Here is a 16,247-nt window from a genome sequence, read left to right on the forward strand (position 1 = left end):
TTTCAGTAGTGTCCAGAGATAAAAAGTGCACTGCTCTTGTGAAGAGAGTTAAAATTCCCTACATCGCTATATGGGTAAGTGTTTTAATGTTTTATGGTGGTGTGGGAAAGTAAAAAAAAAAAGTGGTGCATGCGTAGTTACTGGTCTACCGCACTGTTGGTGGTCAACATGTTTCAGCCTCTGTCCATCTGGAGGCTTTCTTCAGGACCGGTAGGTGTATAATCGCACGTTGCGGCGACTATTAGAAGCGATTGATTTACAGCTCCTATCGTGTTGAGTCAGGGCAATTGTACCTGTAACTAAAATTCCCTGATCAGGGCTTCCTCAAGAGGCCTTCCTCTGTGGACCGGTAGTTGTGTCCTGACTTGTGCTGGCTCTGTTCACGGCGCCTTGGGGCATTACTATATGTACCCATAGAGAATACTATATGGTGGGACCTGTGTGACAGCGTTGACAACCTAGGCACACCCATCAAGTTGCTATACCAATTTCTCCAGCCAGTGACTAACCCTGGCACATTTTCTACTAGAAAACGTTCTAAGTGGGTGACTGGCTTCAGATAGCAATCTTTCTTACGGTTAGCTTAAAATCCAGTGGCTGGGCATGGTGGGTGTCTTCCAGAAAATGGGCCAAGATCCCACCCCTGGAGTTTAGTGTGTATCTCAAAGCAGAACTGCAGTGCTTTGCATGCTCTGGGTATGGGTTGCATCACTGGTGCAGATGGTCTGCCTCGCATTAGGGTGTTCTTCCCATTCATAGAGTAGAAGAGATGCCATTCCTGCGTACGGAAGTGCCTCATCTCTGGTGTGAGAGGGATGTCTTGCCATAAGGCAGCGATGCCTAGACTTGCAGCATTGGTCTAGAAGGGACTGCTTCACATGAAGGACTGCAGTACCTGCTGGTGCTCTGAACTTACACTGGAATAGAGGGCCATCTCAGACCCTGCCTCAAACTCGCCACTGACAAATCTGAAGTGCTGATCTTCGGGAGTAAGAGCTTACCTTGGGACTCCACCAGGCGGCCCGCTGAAGTCAGATTCACACCCACCCCAACTGACCACTCTAGGCACCTAGGCATCATTCTGGACACTAACCTAAACATGAAGGCCGAGGTCAACGCGTCCCCTCCGCATGCTTCCACATGTCAAGTAAAATCTTCAAGTGGCTCCCACTATACACAAGATGTACCATCACACAGGCCCTTATCACAAACACATTGGATTATTTGGATTATGGCATCATGAGTGCTGTTTCCCACAAGGGTTCCAGTACCTTGCGGGACCTGTGTGCAGATGCCTGCACAGGTATGTAAGGGTGTCTGGCTTCGAGACTGCAGTTCCTTGCCTCTGCGGGTGTCTTGCACTGGAGCAGAGTGCTGTCTCGCACAAGGGTTTGAAGTGCCTTGCCCGAGCTATGTGCCTGGTTTATAAAGGGTGCCTCGCTTCGGGCGTGTGGTGCCGTTGTAGGGTTCTTGCACTGGAGTTGAGTGCTCTCCTACACAAGAGTTGAAGTGCCTTGAAGACCTGTTTTCTGGACCCATCGCTGGCTTTCCCGCTAAAGGACTGCGGTGCCCTGCTGATGGGTCCCGGCACTGAGTGCCGTCTCCCACAAAGGTTCGACTGCCGTGCCCGAGTTGGATGCTGGTCCCATGCCTGGTGTGTAAGGTTCTAGCTTCAGAGCGCTGGGACTTGCGCCCCCCTTTCCCCGTGATTGCGGACACGCCCGTGTTTCCTCGCTCAGCCATGACTCCGCGCTCGTGTGGCGAGGGTAGGTGGCTGATTCCACCTGCCTCGCTCGGGTCCCCGCCGAGCCTGTGCGCTCCGGGCCTAATTGTGCTCTTGTGTAAAGTGTTTGCCTCGGGAAGGCTGATTGCCGAGCGCGCACGGCTTCCCACGGAGCCCGGGCCTCGTCAGCCTCGGACCCTCGGGGGTGAGAAGGGACGCTGCTCCCCCTGCCCCTCTGGAGAGCGCGGTCTCCGTGTGAGCGGGTAGTGCGGCCCCCGTGCACCGATAATGGCTGTCTTCTCTGAAGCGACGGCCTCCCGAGGCCCCCGAGCTGGCTCCACGTGGCCATGCAATCCCCATACCTGCGCCTGCCTGCCAAGGTACCAATTACCCGCCGTGGACAGCGGCCCGCTGCCTGTGAGGCAAAGATTTCTGCAGGTGTCATCACTTCGAGGCGCTTTGGGAGCGCGGAGCGGGAGCCCGTCAGGCGCTCCGAGGCCTCAGCTGTTGACTCCGTGCGCCTGGAAGCGCTTCTGAGCATCCGGCCCTGGTGGGGGCTTTGTACGGGTCCCAGCAGGAGGAGGGCACTACCACAGTCGGTGATCGCCGCTGTACCCCGAAGAAGGCGGTGTCTCCTTCACATGGCTGCACGTGTTCATGTACATGTATCTCTTCACATTGCCTGCACATGGATGTTCATTCAGAGTGCACAGACGCCAGAGTAGCACGGATCAAAGGTTCTGACGCTTCACGTTAAGGGTTCCCCAATCTGTGGGCCCTACCTGCGGTGTCGTGGGGGCGGTACAGGGCAGGGGGCAGGCTTCCCTCTAGAGTGGCAGTGCACAAGAACCCCTTCCCTTTCTGTACCGGGCAGGCTGCCAGGTCACTCGTGCCCAGAAAAATGGCCCTGTCTGCTCCGTGCCCCTGTTGGCAGTGCCAATGTCGGCTGAAGGGATACGGTGCATCAGTTACCCTGCCTACTTGAGACAGTGTGAGGCAAGCGGTCTCACACTGCGCCTTTACCAAGCCTTCACTGTGGGGGCCCAGGACGACTGACCCCCCCCCCCCCTCTCCCCGCGCCAGACGTTGCCAGCAGCACTGCCAAGGAAGAATGCGCGTGACTGCCAGCAGGGCTGCTTCCGAATGCCCATATGATATCCCCGTACCACACCGGAGCTGACTGGAGTATGGAGACTTCGCAGGCCGCAGGGAAGCGGGGCTCACTGAGGCAGGGTCGGGTGTCAGAACTGTACATTATCTTCCCTGTGCCAGGTCCGCTGTGGCATTCTTGCCCAGATTGGAGCCGTGCACATTGTATTGTACGGCGGCAGCGTCCACTGTTGTTCCGGGTGTGGTGGGATTTTGTGGTGCATTGAGATTCCTTCCGACAGAGGGCGCTGTAAGCTTCTATACACATTTCTCATCTTAACCGCTCGGCAAGCTCGCAGAGCAGCCGCCCTGTGGCCTACTGTGTGAAGAAGCCACGTACTTCATCCACACTCTGAAGGAGCCCCCCGCCCCCTTGTGTTTGGGGGTACACAGCCACCAAGAGATGCCTGCCTGGCCGGCACAGGTTTATGTTGGAAAGAGCTGCCCGGTGCGGGATGCAGGGCGCGCGGCGCTGACCCCGGTGGCGCTGTCTTCTCTTTGGCTGGCGTTGGGCTGGAAGGAAGGACAGGCGGGGGACACTGGAGGGTCCCCGCAGTGCTGATGGTTGATGTCCTGGGTGTTTTTCGATACACCGGGGGATTCTCTCATTAAAATAATTGATCTCGATTAGCTGGGTCGTCGATTGTGCTTGGTCAACCTGAAGTGTAGGTCTCGTCGCCCGGGCATCAGCCCTCGACATTCCCTCTTCCGGTTCTCCTCGTCCAGGCAGTATCCGTGGCTTCATTCACTTCATTTGGTCTCTGAAATTGTGGCCGTATTTGTGTCTGCGGCCGTCTGATCTGTAGTGCGAAGTGTGGGGGCAGGCTGCTAAGTATGTGCGACAAGAAACGGGGGGGTGGGGCTCTTGGTGCCAGTGTCCCCCGGTCCAGCAGTGAGGAGGGATGGGAATGGAAAGACGAACCGCCGTGTATTTTGTTGCTGGGATTTGGGGTGTAACACCGCAGTGTGCTGTGTGCACCCTCGACAACCCTAGACGGCTTAAAATGCGTAGCTACAGACTCGACGAGACCTTCGAGCGGCAGAACTGCCCCTCGCAGATTCTTTAGAGTGCGCGGTGTGGCCGAGTGACTACCAAGGAGCCGAGGCACCCTCTCTACTTCTCCACTCGACCAAAGGAGAAGTCATTTGTGCTCCAGTGTCCACATCTACTGAAACAAAGTGCCTAGAGGCAGTTTAGAGGCATGAGCCACACAAACCAATAATAAAATCTCATGAGTGAAGGGAGTGTGGCTCGCCCGAGCAGGCGCTGCGGGTGTCTGTTCTTGGCGCCGCGCGCAGTGAAAGCCCTTGGACTGGAGGCCGCCCCGGTGAAGCTGGTCTCCCGGATAGATCGAGCGGGGCGGATCGGTGGGCTGCACGAGCTCACGGGCTGGGAAGCATTCGGCACCAAGCGCCTTCTGCCATGAGGGAGTTCAAGCAAGTTGGTAATAGCTGCACGAATATGGTCTGAGCGAGCCACTCTCCTAAACCTCTGCCCTCCCCGTTTCAAGTCTCCTAGCTTGGCAAGAAATGCACCCGCCCTCTGCTCTCAAAATCAGTAACCACCCCCTCAGGCACCTCCCCCACCCCCTCAGCAGTCCGCTTTAGGGTTCAGCGAGGGGACATTTATTGGAGCCAAATTAAAACGCATTCCGAGTGATGGATTTTGGTGTCACTTTGCTAAAATGGCTGCATTGCACACCCTCTTCTTAACATCTTTTTTTTTTCTCCCCCCCCAGACTCCTTAGCGAGACCCAGAAGAACAGTGTTCACGCGCGCCATTGAGGGCTGCGACCTCCACTGGCAGGACAGCCATCTCCAGAGGATCATCAGCAGCGACTTCTACATGTCTCCTTCCTACCAGAGAGAGGGCGAGAGCCTGCTCTTCAACTCCCAGGGACAGCCGCTCTGGCTCGGTGAGTGAGGGCCTGCGCTCGCCGGTCTGTGGGCCACGGTCCTGTCAAACCCATGGGCTGGGGTTGTGTGAGGGGGTGGGGCACTCGCCTGTCTGTGGGCCAAGGTCTTGTCCAACCCATGGTCAGGGTTTCTGTGAAGGGGGGGGGAAGAAGCACTCGTCTGGTCTGTGGGCGAAGGTCTTGTCCAACCCATGGGCCGGGGTTTCTGTGAAAGGGGGGGGGGAAGCACTCGTCTGGTCTGTGGGCAAAGGTCTGGACTAACCCATGGGCTGGGGTTGTGTGAGAGGGGGCACCCGTCTGGTCTGTGGGCCAAGATCTTGTCCAACCCATGGGCTGGGGTTGTGTGAGAGGGGGACACTAGTTTGGTCTGTGGGCGAAGGTCTTGTCTAACCCATGTGCTGGGATTGTGTGAAGGGGTAGGGGGGCACTCGCTTGGTCTGTGTGCGAAGGTCTTGTCCAACCCATGGGATGGGGTTGTGTGAGGGGGCACCCGTAGCCTGTGGAGAAGGTCTTGTCCCACCTATGTCCCCTTCCAAACAGCGAGGGAAGAATCTTCTCCATCTGCCTGGGTTGATTCAGAGGGGGCACTTGCCTGGTCTGTGGGCAACAGTCTTGTCCAGCTCATCTCCCCTTCCTGACAGCGAGGATAAGAATCTTCTCCATCTGCCGGGGTCAGGGCTTTAAGTGGGCCGGGTCTCACCTGTGCTGAGCACCGGCAGTTTTTTAAAGGAGTCCTAGGAACTGGGCTCTATCGGGCTCGGTTTTGTGCCCTGGCACAGGCGTCCGTTTTTTTCCAGACTGCAGTGACAGCAGGCACATCAATGTGCGCGTGCTCACACTGTTCACTTCACTAGTGGAGAAGTTACGGCATGTCCTGCTCGGTGAGCGCTGTAGGGGAAGGGAAATCCTTTTCTCTCTGGATTTCCCTTCTCTTTATGAAACTCAGGAGCAGCAACATTGTCGTGGTGTCGCCAGGGCTTTAAGTGGAAGCTTTTTCAATATTCTATACAAGCCATAGTTGCTGCTTATTTATCTTATGCAACTAACAACCATTGAAAAAGCCAATAGTTCAGACTTGTTGTAGGTATGTTACTTGTTGGATCGTGTATCTGAATGCAATGACAAACCGCAAAATACAAGTCGGGCGGCACACTATGCTAAGCACTGATTTTTAGCTTGCGTGTTTTAAGCCACGCCTTAATTACACTGGACACGCCCCTTTGAGAGACCCCTCCAGTTTTTTCATCCCACTTAAAGCCCTGGCCGGGGTTAAGTGAGAGGGGGCACTGTTAGCCTGTGGGAGAAGGTCTCCGTCCAACCCAGGTCCCCATCTGAACAGCGAGGGCAAGAATCTTCTCATCTGCCCGGGTTGAGGGAGAGGCTGGCACGGTCTTCGCCTGTGAACGATGGTCTTGCCCTGCCATGGTCCTTTGTTCTACAGGCTGTAAGGGGCTGTTCATCGGCTCCCGGGGGCAGGTGCAGTTGCTGGGTGGCTGTGGGCCCAGTGATGTCCTTGGCTGGATGAGGAAGAGGTCGCTGCTGGCCTCACATGTGATAGATGCTTTTATCGTCCCCCTTCCTCCCAGAGCGAGAGCCTTCGCTGCCAGCGGCAGTTCCTGGTCTGGATGCTAATGCTGTGCTCCTCATCTTCCCTCAAGGCTGGGTGGGAGCTGGCTGGCTGGGTGAAGGGGGGCCTGGCCCTGTCTTGGGCTGTGAACCCTGCTCTTCATGCCCCCCTCTTTCAAGGGCGAATGAAAGCCGCCTTCAACACTCGGGGTCTGTCGCTCCGGTTGGGTGGCCAGCTCTTGATTAGTGCACAATGGTTCTGTCCTGCCCATGTGCCCATCCTCCTGTAGAGGGGGCGAGAGCCTGCTCTTCACCTTCACCAAGACCGCGCCAGGGAGCTCTGTATTCCTAGCTACAGGTAGGATTAGTATTGGGAACCATCCTATAGTCTCTATTGCTGACTGATAGTTCCCTATACTGCATGCGTTAACAGTTGGTTGTTAGTTTTCAACTGTGACATTGTTCACACTTTGGTGGGTGATGAGCTTCGGCACATTAGTTTTAGCTCCAAGCGGCAAGGAGTGGCACGAAATAGTGTGGTAAACCATCCCGTTTCCATGCTGCCTTTTGAAGCAGTGCTTCAGTGTATAGGGACGTGCCACCGCTTCTGTGGCATGTTCCTGTGCTGTTGCTGTTACTCATTGTCATTGTAAAGTTGGCCAACGCCAACATTTAGTAAAACAGCATATGCAGACATCTCCTGGGAGTCATCATCAGGTGTCCCTCTGCTGCCCCCCTGGAGCCGGGGACTGAGGAAGGGGTGGCAGTGTCTCGCATTAACAGATTCTAGGACTAGATTTGCTTGGAAGGGTTATTGGACCATGATGGGGTTGTATCTGTTAGTGCCAGAGCAAAATCGACATGATCAAGGTGTTTGAAGTTCACTAGTTTGTGCTTAGCTGAGTGTTTGTGAATGGTCTGTCTGGCTCCGGCTTCTTCCAACTGTGGTGTTCATCCCTTTTTTTCCGATTTAATACACACTCACATTTCAGTGTCAATAATACTGTGTTTTTTAAGGCAGTATTAACAAACTTTCTTTAACTTTGTAGAACATGTCCCCACGGCTTGTGCCCGGGTTGATGCGTTGCGATCTCATGGCTACCCCAAAGAAGCTCTGCGATTGGCTGTAGCCATCATCAATACACTGAGACTGCAGCAACAAAGGCAGCTGGAAATATATAAACATCAGAAGAAAGGTAACCCTGTCCTTGTCGGTTTCTGTAGATGGTATTGTTAGCAGCGCTAGTATTGAGATACCGCCTGTGGCGCCGTCACGAAGTGGGATTGGGAACAAGAGCCACTTTGGCTCTGGCGAGTGGGATTGGAGTTAGTAGCGGGACAATAACTTATATTTTGTGTTCCATATCACCTTCCATCCGTGGGATTGGGACCGGCAATTGGAGGAGACTGGGCCACTGACCACAACAGTAGCGCAATTTAGTCAGTTTGTCAGTTAGCATGGTTCCTTCCATGTCCACCTTTGCTATTTCAGATTGTGTTGAGTAGCAATAATAAACCGTCAGTAACAGGGTTGGGATTCGCAACCAGATGAGAGCAAAGAACATGCCTTTAGCAATGTTTTCAGGAAAAAGGGGTGTATTTATTTGAAGGATCAGAAGCCTATGTAATATCATGCCATGAATGGAAACCCAATTAAGGAGAAGAGAAGGGTATAGCACTGTACGTCCCTTCATATAACCTCAAACACAACGTAAATGTACGGTGACAGTGATATAAAGAACCGTGTACTCCGTATTCCCAAAATAATTGGCTCTGGTATGTATGCCGATTGTACAGGGTTTAAACCTTAGATTTTGCAGCGTGAATCTTTCTGGATTCACTATGCTGTGCATTATTCCGCGATCTTGTGGTTGGGTCCGGATTCGTAGTCTTTTCTTTTTTTTTTTTTTTTTTTTTTTTTTTTTTGTAGCCCAGGTGGGCGTCGACGTCCACCATTTGGTGCACCTCCCGTGACGTCGTCGTGCTTCCTGCGGAAGTCCCACCTTTGGGGCGCCATCTTCAGATTCTTTTTTCCGCCGTTGGGTCTGGATCGTCATCGGGAAGCTCCAGAATTACACTCGAAGGAAGAAGGAAGAAAAGCGAGTTTCGTCGATAGAATCACTAGAAGATAGCAGGAAAGGAAGAGATTTCATCAGGAGCGCGAAGAAAGGAGGACCAGCGCCCCTTTTCTTCGACGGCCTTGGAGAATGCACGCTCAGAGACCCTGAGCGCAATGGACAAGACGCCATTCAAGTTCTGCCCAAACTGCCACCACAAGTTCGCGCAGAAAGACCAGCATCCGGTCTGCAACCTCTGCCTACCGGTCGATCACCAGAGTATCGACTGCAACGCCTGCTCAGCCTTCGCGCCGAAGACACTCCGGGTGAGAGAGCGGCAGAGAAGAGCCAACGCCAACATGGATGGCAAGGGGAAGCCCCCGACGCTCTACGATCTGGGCCTCTCCACGGACGACGAGGACAACGTCGCCGAGACAGCCGAAAACTTCACGGTCGTAGAGACCGACAAGAAAAAAGAAGACGAGGTAAGAGAATCGTCGAGCGCAAAACAGAAAGTACCTCGACAACACGAGGGTGACTCGAGAAAATCTGAGTCAAAGTCCACGAAGGGAGCCCCGGCGCCGAAAACTTCGACGTCCAAAGGGGGAACCACGGACAAGAGGCCGAGCGGATCCTTAGAAAAGGACTCCCTGGTGCCGAAAGACGCCAAAAGGCAAGGGTCGTCGAAAGCATCCCATGAAACGGGCCGATCGACGCAGAAAGAACGTTCGACGTCGACGCAAGTTTAATCGAAAAGACCCGCGGTCGACGCCGAAAGCATCTCCGAGATGGAGAAAAAGAAGAGGCGGCTCGAGGCCGAAATGGAAAACATCCTTCAAAGGAAGAAGGAGTTCGACGCCAGGATGAAGGAATTCAAGATTCCAACGGTTTCATCGGCGGACGTCGGTGAGGTCGAGTTCGACGCCGAAGGGCTGACAAGGGATCTCGAAGAGGAAGAAGAGCCCTATTATGAGGGAGAAGCCGAGGAAGAAGACCAACGGTCGTTCTACGAATCGGCGGCATCTACCAGCAACGACATCGAATGGCACGATCTCGACACCGAAAACCCGGAGGAGCCCGTGGACACGTACCCTTCGAGGCCTTCGCCACCCGACGACATCGGGGTCTACAATATGGTGGTCAGGAGCGCAGCAATGGCCTTCGGCGTCAAACTCGACGAGGAGAAACTGAAAGCCGATTTTCTCGTCGAGACACTGCTCCCCATCCAGACAAGGAGCCAGTTCCTCCCCATGCTACAAAGCGTGATGAATCAGGGGAGAGAAGCCTTCAAGGAACCTGCGACCTGCCGGTCGATCACGCCCAGGACAGAGAAGAAATATAAGCACTCCTCCCTGGACCCCCCTTACATCAAGGGTAGCGTGACCGCGGACTCCATCATAGCCTCCACGGCCAGGAGAAGGGCCAACGTACCAGCAACTTCGGGCCCACCTCCGGATAAGGAGAGCAGGAGGATTGACCTCACAGGAAGAAAGGTCGAGAGGAACGCCGCAATGCACTGGCGCATGGCGAATTCAAATGCACTCCTCAATAGACACCAATACCAGCACTGGGATGAGATGGGGGAGCTAGTAAAGCACCTCCCCGAAGAATACCGCCAGAGAGCCTCTCACCTGATAGACGAAGGCAAGAACATCGCCAACTCCTGTATAAAGACGGCGTTGGATGGGGCAGAGACTTCAGCAAGACTCATGGCCATAGGGGTCACAGAGAGGAGGCATGCATGGCTAAGAATCTCGGGATTCAAACCGGAAGTGCAGAACAACATCCTTGGCACCCCCTTCAACGGAGAGACACTGTTCGGAGCAACAGTGGACGACAAGCTCACCCAGCTGAAAAAAGAAAACGAGACGGCGAGGTCCATGGGGGCCCTACAGCTGAGGGGAATGAGGCGAGGAAATCCCTCGAGGAGACCCTACGGTAGGGGAGGAAGCCAGCAGGGGACGGCGCACCAGGCGTTCCAACAAAGTCAGCAGGGTGAAGGTCACGGACAAGGTCAGCAGAAGCAAAACTGGCAATATCAACCTCGGGGCCAGTCCTTTCGCGGGAGAGGGAACGGACGTGGCCAAAGGAGGAGAGGGAGCGAATAGCCCTCGACGAAGTGACTCAGCACGCAAGAGGACGCCTACCCTCGTCAGGACCCCAAGGGTGAGGCGCAAACAAGTGTCATCAGGGGGAAGAGAAGATTCAAGAGTCTACGAGCATACGACACCAGTAGGCGGAAGACTGAGGTTCTACCTTCAGGAGTGGCGGCGTATAACCACAGACAAGTGGATACGGAACGTTGTGCAGTACGGATACTGCGTAGATTTGGAGAAAAGACCTCCAAACAGGAAACCAAAGGGAAGACTGAGATCGGCCCAAGAACTGGCAATACTCAGAGAAGAAACGCGGAAACTCCTGCAAAAGGGAGCCATAGAGACAGTGCCGTTCAGAGAACGCAACAAAGGGGTCTACTCAAACTACTTCGTGGTTCCGAAGGTAGACGGCGACCTCAGACCCATACTAGACCTCCGTTACCTAAACAAGTTCATCAGAACGCAAAGGTTCAAAATGACTTCACTGCAGGAGGTTCTGCCACAGATAAGAGAAGGGGACTTCATGGTCACCGTGGACCTCAAGGATGCCTACCTTCACATACCAATAAACAGAAGGCACAAGGCCCTTCTAAGATTAAACATCGAACAAGAACACTACCAGTTCACGACCCTGGCCTTCGGATTAAAATCAGCACCAAGGGTCTTTACAAAATGCCTGTCGGCGGTAGCGGCGCACCTACGAAGGCAGGGAATACATGTCTACCCCTACTTGGACGACTGGCTGGTCAAGGCAAACTCACGCGGGAAGTGCGAGAGGCACGCAAAACGCGTAACAGACACCCTCACGAATCTGGGATTCTCGATCCACTGGGGAAAATCATCGATGGAACCGGAGCAGGTGAATATTTTCCTGGGGGCAAAGATCAACTCCCGCAACAGTACAGTAGTGCCCAGCGACAGGAGGACAGAGGCTCTACTGAAGGAGGCGAAGCTCTACCAGAAGGGGCGAGCTCTGACAGTGAGGGCTGTGAGCAAGATGATGGGGATGATGGCGTCCTGTATCCAGCTGGTGCCGAATGTACGCCTGCACATGAGACCATTCCAGGAATGGCTACAACAGCAATGGTCACAAGCAAACGGAAGTTGGGAGGATCTAGTGGTTGTTACGCACGCAGTGCAGGAGGAGATAACTTGGTGGAACAGAGACAACATAACAGGGAGAAGCCTGACACCACCAATCCCAACAGTGACCATTACCACGGACGCATCGCAGAAGGGATGGGGAGCGCACATGGACAACCTCAGAGTGAGGGGTCTATGGGCCCCAGCAGATGCGGTCCGCCATATCAACTACCTCGAGTTGAAAACAATCCTACTAGCCCTGAAGGCGTTCCAGAGACACCTGTTCAACAAGAGGGTGTTGGTCCAAACAGACAACACCACGGCGATGTTCTACATCAACAAACAAGGGGGGGACACAGTCGTTCCCACTCTCATCCCTAGCTCAGGAGATTTGGAGATGGGCCATACCTCTCAGGATAGATCTACTGGCAATTCACCTACCGGGGAAGGACAACGTGGAGGCAGACTGGCTAAGCAGGCAGACCTCAGCATCACACGAGTGGGAGCTCAATGGCCAGGAAACAGAGAAACTCTTCCGGAGATGGGGGACTCCCACAATAGACCTATTTGCAACACGCCACAATGCAAAATGCCAAAGCTTCGCGTCCAGGCAACCAGATCAGCAATCCAAGGGAAATGCCCTATGGATAAGCTGGTCGAGGACATTTGCCTACGCCTTTCCACCGATACCCCTGTTGCACAGAGTGCTCGACAAGTGCAGAACCAGCAACATGACTCTGATCCTGGTGGCTCCGCAGTGGGCGAGGCAGACATGGTTCTCACAAATTCAAGAAATGGCACAAGGCGAGCCATACAGGTTCGAGAGGAGGAAGGACCTGCTCTCAATGCAAAACGGAGAGGTCCTGCACCCAGAGCCAGAGACCCTCAACCTGGCGGCATGGCTCCTGAAGACCTAGAGTTCGCACACCTAAGATTGCCGCCGAGCACGATGCGAGTGCTACGGGAGGCGAGGAAACCAACTACACGAAAATGCTACAGCGCAAAATGGAAGAGGTTCACTGTGTGGTGCCGGAAAAAGGGCCTGCAAAACAGAATGACAAGAGACTCAACAGTACTGAGGTACCTCACACACCTTCTAAAGAGTAACCTCTGCTCGAGCTCACTAAGGGTACACCTAGCGGCCATCGTGGCCTACACCAGAGGTGAAAAAGGTGGAAGTTTCTTCAGCTCGCAGGTGGTGAGGAGATTCATGGAAGGAGCCAAAAGGATGGCCCCCCCGAAAAGGTTGCCGCCGCCGGCATGGAATCTGAATGTGGTCCTGACGGAGCTCATGAAGGCACCGTTTGAACCCATTCACAGGGCCACACTGCAGATGTTGACTATGAAAACAGCCTTTCTGGTGGCCATAACCTCACTACGCAGGGTGAGCGAGCTTCAAGCACTAACGCTGCAGGAACCCTACATTCAGATTCACAAAGATAGAATAGTCCTGAGAACGGACCCACACTTCATGCCCAAGGTAGTGTCGGCGTTCCACATGAATCAGAGTATTCAGATACCAAGTTTCTTCCAAAACCCGACTACAAACGCAGAAAAGGCACTGCACACCCTCGATGCCAGAAGAGCGGTGATGCACTACATTGAGAGAACCAAGGAACTCAGGAAGTCGAAACAGCTGTTTGTGTCCTTTGCTACTAGCTTCATGGGTAGGCCAGTGACTAAGGGCACCATCGCAAGGTGGATTGCCCTCACTATTCAATTCTGCCACAAACAGGCTGGACAGGAGCTAGCGGAGGGGCCGCAGGCTCACTCCACAAGGAAGAAAGGGGCCACCGTGGCCTTCCTGGCGAACACGCCCATCCAGGACATATGCCTCGCGGCAACTTGGGCATCTGTGCACACGTTCACGAAACACTACTGCGTGGACATTCAGATGAACAAGGAAGCACAGGTTGGACAGAAGGTGCTTCAGCACATTTTCAACGACCAACGCTCATCTACCACCCAGCCGCCACAGAATTAGGAAAACCGCTACAAAGTCTATGCACAGCATAGTGAATCCAGAAAGATTCACACTGCAAAACGAATAGTTTCTTACCTGTCGGTGTAGTTTTGCAGCTTGAAGATCTTTCTGGATTCACTAGCGAACCCACCCACCTCCGCCAGGAAGATGAGGCTGGAGTGAAAGAGGGGGTAAAATGGAAAAGATCAAAGAAATGAAAACATACAGATAAAGGGACAAGAAGGATTAATCAATCGCCTAGGGTTAAAAAAAAAAAAAAAAAAAAGAAAAGGAAAAAAGAACCCGAAGATGGCGCCCCAAAGGTGGGACTTCCGCAGGAAGCACGACGACGTCACGGGAGGTGCACCAAATGGTGGACGTCGACGCCCACCTGGGCTACAAAAAAAAAAAAAAAACAAAGAAAAGACTACGAATCCGGACCCAACCACAAGATCGCGGAATAATGCACAGCATAGTGAATCCAGAAAGATCTTCAAGCTGCAAAACTACACCGACAGGTAAGAAACTATTCGTTCCTGTCTGTAAGAAGTCATCCTTAATGGAAGAGGAAACATCACACACTTTTTAGTGTCATGCTTCATCATGGGAGTCCTCTCCCCACCCCGGTAGGACAATGCCACCAGGGCGGATTCAACCTCCTCGAAGACTGTCTAGATAGGAGGGAGTTTTTGCTTAAATCTTACTGGACAATACCATATAACAGGTGATCCAGATGAATATTTAAAAATACTTTAGTGTGCTTCGGGAAAATATACCTTTATTAGTGGAACACTAGGTATGGTTAAAAATCGAAATGGGTTGGGTAGTAGAGTAACCCTGTATCAGTCTCGCTCACAGGGACGTAGAGTGAGGAAAAGGGAAGTGCCACAATGGCTTGGCCATTAAGCTACTGCATGGCTGTTCTTATATTTAGCAGCAAAAATGGCACATTTAAAATCCCGTGCCGTATCATTTGCAAACCTTTTTTTCTTTTCACATTAAACAGTTTTTAAAAATCTGTTCAGCTGATTTTTGGGAGGAGGAACGATTTGTTTCATAATCACTGGTCAATTCTAAGGGGACATCCATAAAAGAAGCAGTGGGAAGGTACACGAGGTGGGTGGTGCAAAGACCCATAGGACTTTATTCCCTTTGCCTGTCTACTGCAGCTAGTCAAACACGTAGGCAGCATGTTTACCTTGGTGGCAATCAGCAGCTTCCTCAGAGCTTTTCTTCTGTTCTTCCAGAGCTGCTACAGAGGAGTGCCACGACAATTACCAACCTGGAAGGCTGGGTGGGACACCCCCTGGACCCTATGGGCTGCTTGTTTACCACATTGACGGAAGCATGCCGGTTCGACGACGACAACTCCATGGAGGCAGCAGGTATGGAAGGTCCCTAATCAAACTGTCTGAAGATAGAAGAGCTTTTCCATGTTGGTGTGATGTTTAATAAATGGGTTATAGAGCCATGTGGTTCTTAATGGCAAACTCTCCACACTGTTATCGCACTGTACTGTGAGTGATTGATCTGATGCCAGCTTGTAGGCTGGGAAACGCAGGGATGGGCCTGCATTGCATTTGTGCTCGGTCTCACTTAATCCAGGTTATGTTTAAAATCTACATGGATGATCCTCCAAAGTTGTTCCAGTGGATAGCCTGTTATATTTGGCTTAAGTTTCATAGTATCATAACATATTAATTTTTTTATTTGAAACTACTGGTCCATAAATGATCAGATGAAAATGTACCTTTTTGTTGCTTACATTTAAAAAAAAATTGCTATTGAGTTGTCCATTTGTTTTGTCAGTAAATGAGATACTGGGTGAATGTAGTTTTTGCATCCTGCAGGTTTACTTACACTGTCCTTTTAAGCAGTGTGCAGTCACCTTGTTGTCTCTCCTTCCTTGCAGCCAAAGGCACGACTGAAGAGGGGAAAAGCTCCTACAAAAGAACACTCCTAATAGTCTAAGTGGAGATAGTGTACTTCCACATACCCCTTCCCCTTACTGCATATCATAAGCAGTTCCCATTTCATCAGCCTATTGGCAGGTTTCTTTGTATTTTCTTTTGTCAGTGTATTACTATTTTGATCTCTCTCCTCTACCTGGCACATTTTTTTGTTAGGTCTCGCCTGAGCCAGCACATGCGCTACTGTGGCGAGACTTTTAGTAAGGGGTCTTCAAAAAGCTCACCACAAGCTTTTGCTTGTGGCCTAAAGCTTGCGGTTACGCGCACAGTTATGCGCATAGCCGCCTCTCTAGCGGGCACCTTTCTGATTGCAGTACCATGACGTGCTCTCTCTATAAATCCAGCCTAGTCTCCAAATTATACATGTTTCCGTGCTCAGCGTGCCTTTTGAAATCTCTCTCACGGGCACCTTTCTGAGTACCATGACTTGCTCTCTTTAAAGCCAGCCCCGTCTTAAAATTATACATGTTTTCATGCGTAGCTTGCCTTTTGAAATATCTCTCGCAGGCACCTTTCTGATTGCAGTACCATGACGTGCTCTCTCTTTAAAGCCAGACTTGTCTCTAAATTATACGTTTTTGTGCTTAGCGCGCCTTTTGCATTTTGAAATCTCTCGTGGGCACCTTTCTGAGTACCATGACGTGCTCTCTTTAAAGCCAGCCTCGTCTCTAAATTATACATGTTTTCGTACTTGGCGTGCCTTCATAAAACCTTGTATCGAGTT

The 16,247-nt window shown here is 52.3% G+C and overlaps 1 protein-coding gene across 1 annotated transcript in view; it reads left to right on the top strand.

The window, feature by feature from the left end:
* ZSWIM5 (zinc finger SWIM-type containing 5) overlaps positions 1-16,247 on the top strand; it is a 390,515-nt gene that overhangs the window by 223,717 nt on the left and 150,551 nt on the right. Inside the window, exons 6-8 of the mRNA XM_085602808.1 lie at positions 4,612-4,788; positions 7,404-7,550; positions 14,801-14,938. Coding sequence (XP_085458934.1) covers positions 4,612-4,788; positions 7,404-7,550; positions 14,801-14,938 — 462 coding nt within the window. The remainder of the gene's footprint in view (positions 1-4,611; positions 4,789-7,403; positions 7,551-14,800; positions 14,939-16,247) is intronic.

Source organism: Triturus cristatus, chromosome 4_2 (assembly GCF_964204655.1).
Source record: "Triturus cristatus chromosome 4_2, aTriCri1.1, whole genome shotgun sequence".
NCBI lineage: Eukaryota > Metazoa > Chordata > Amphibia > Caudata > Salamandridae > Triturus > Triturus cristatus.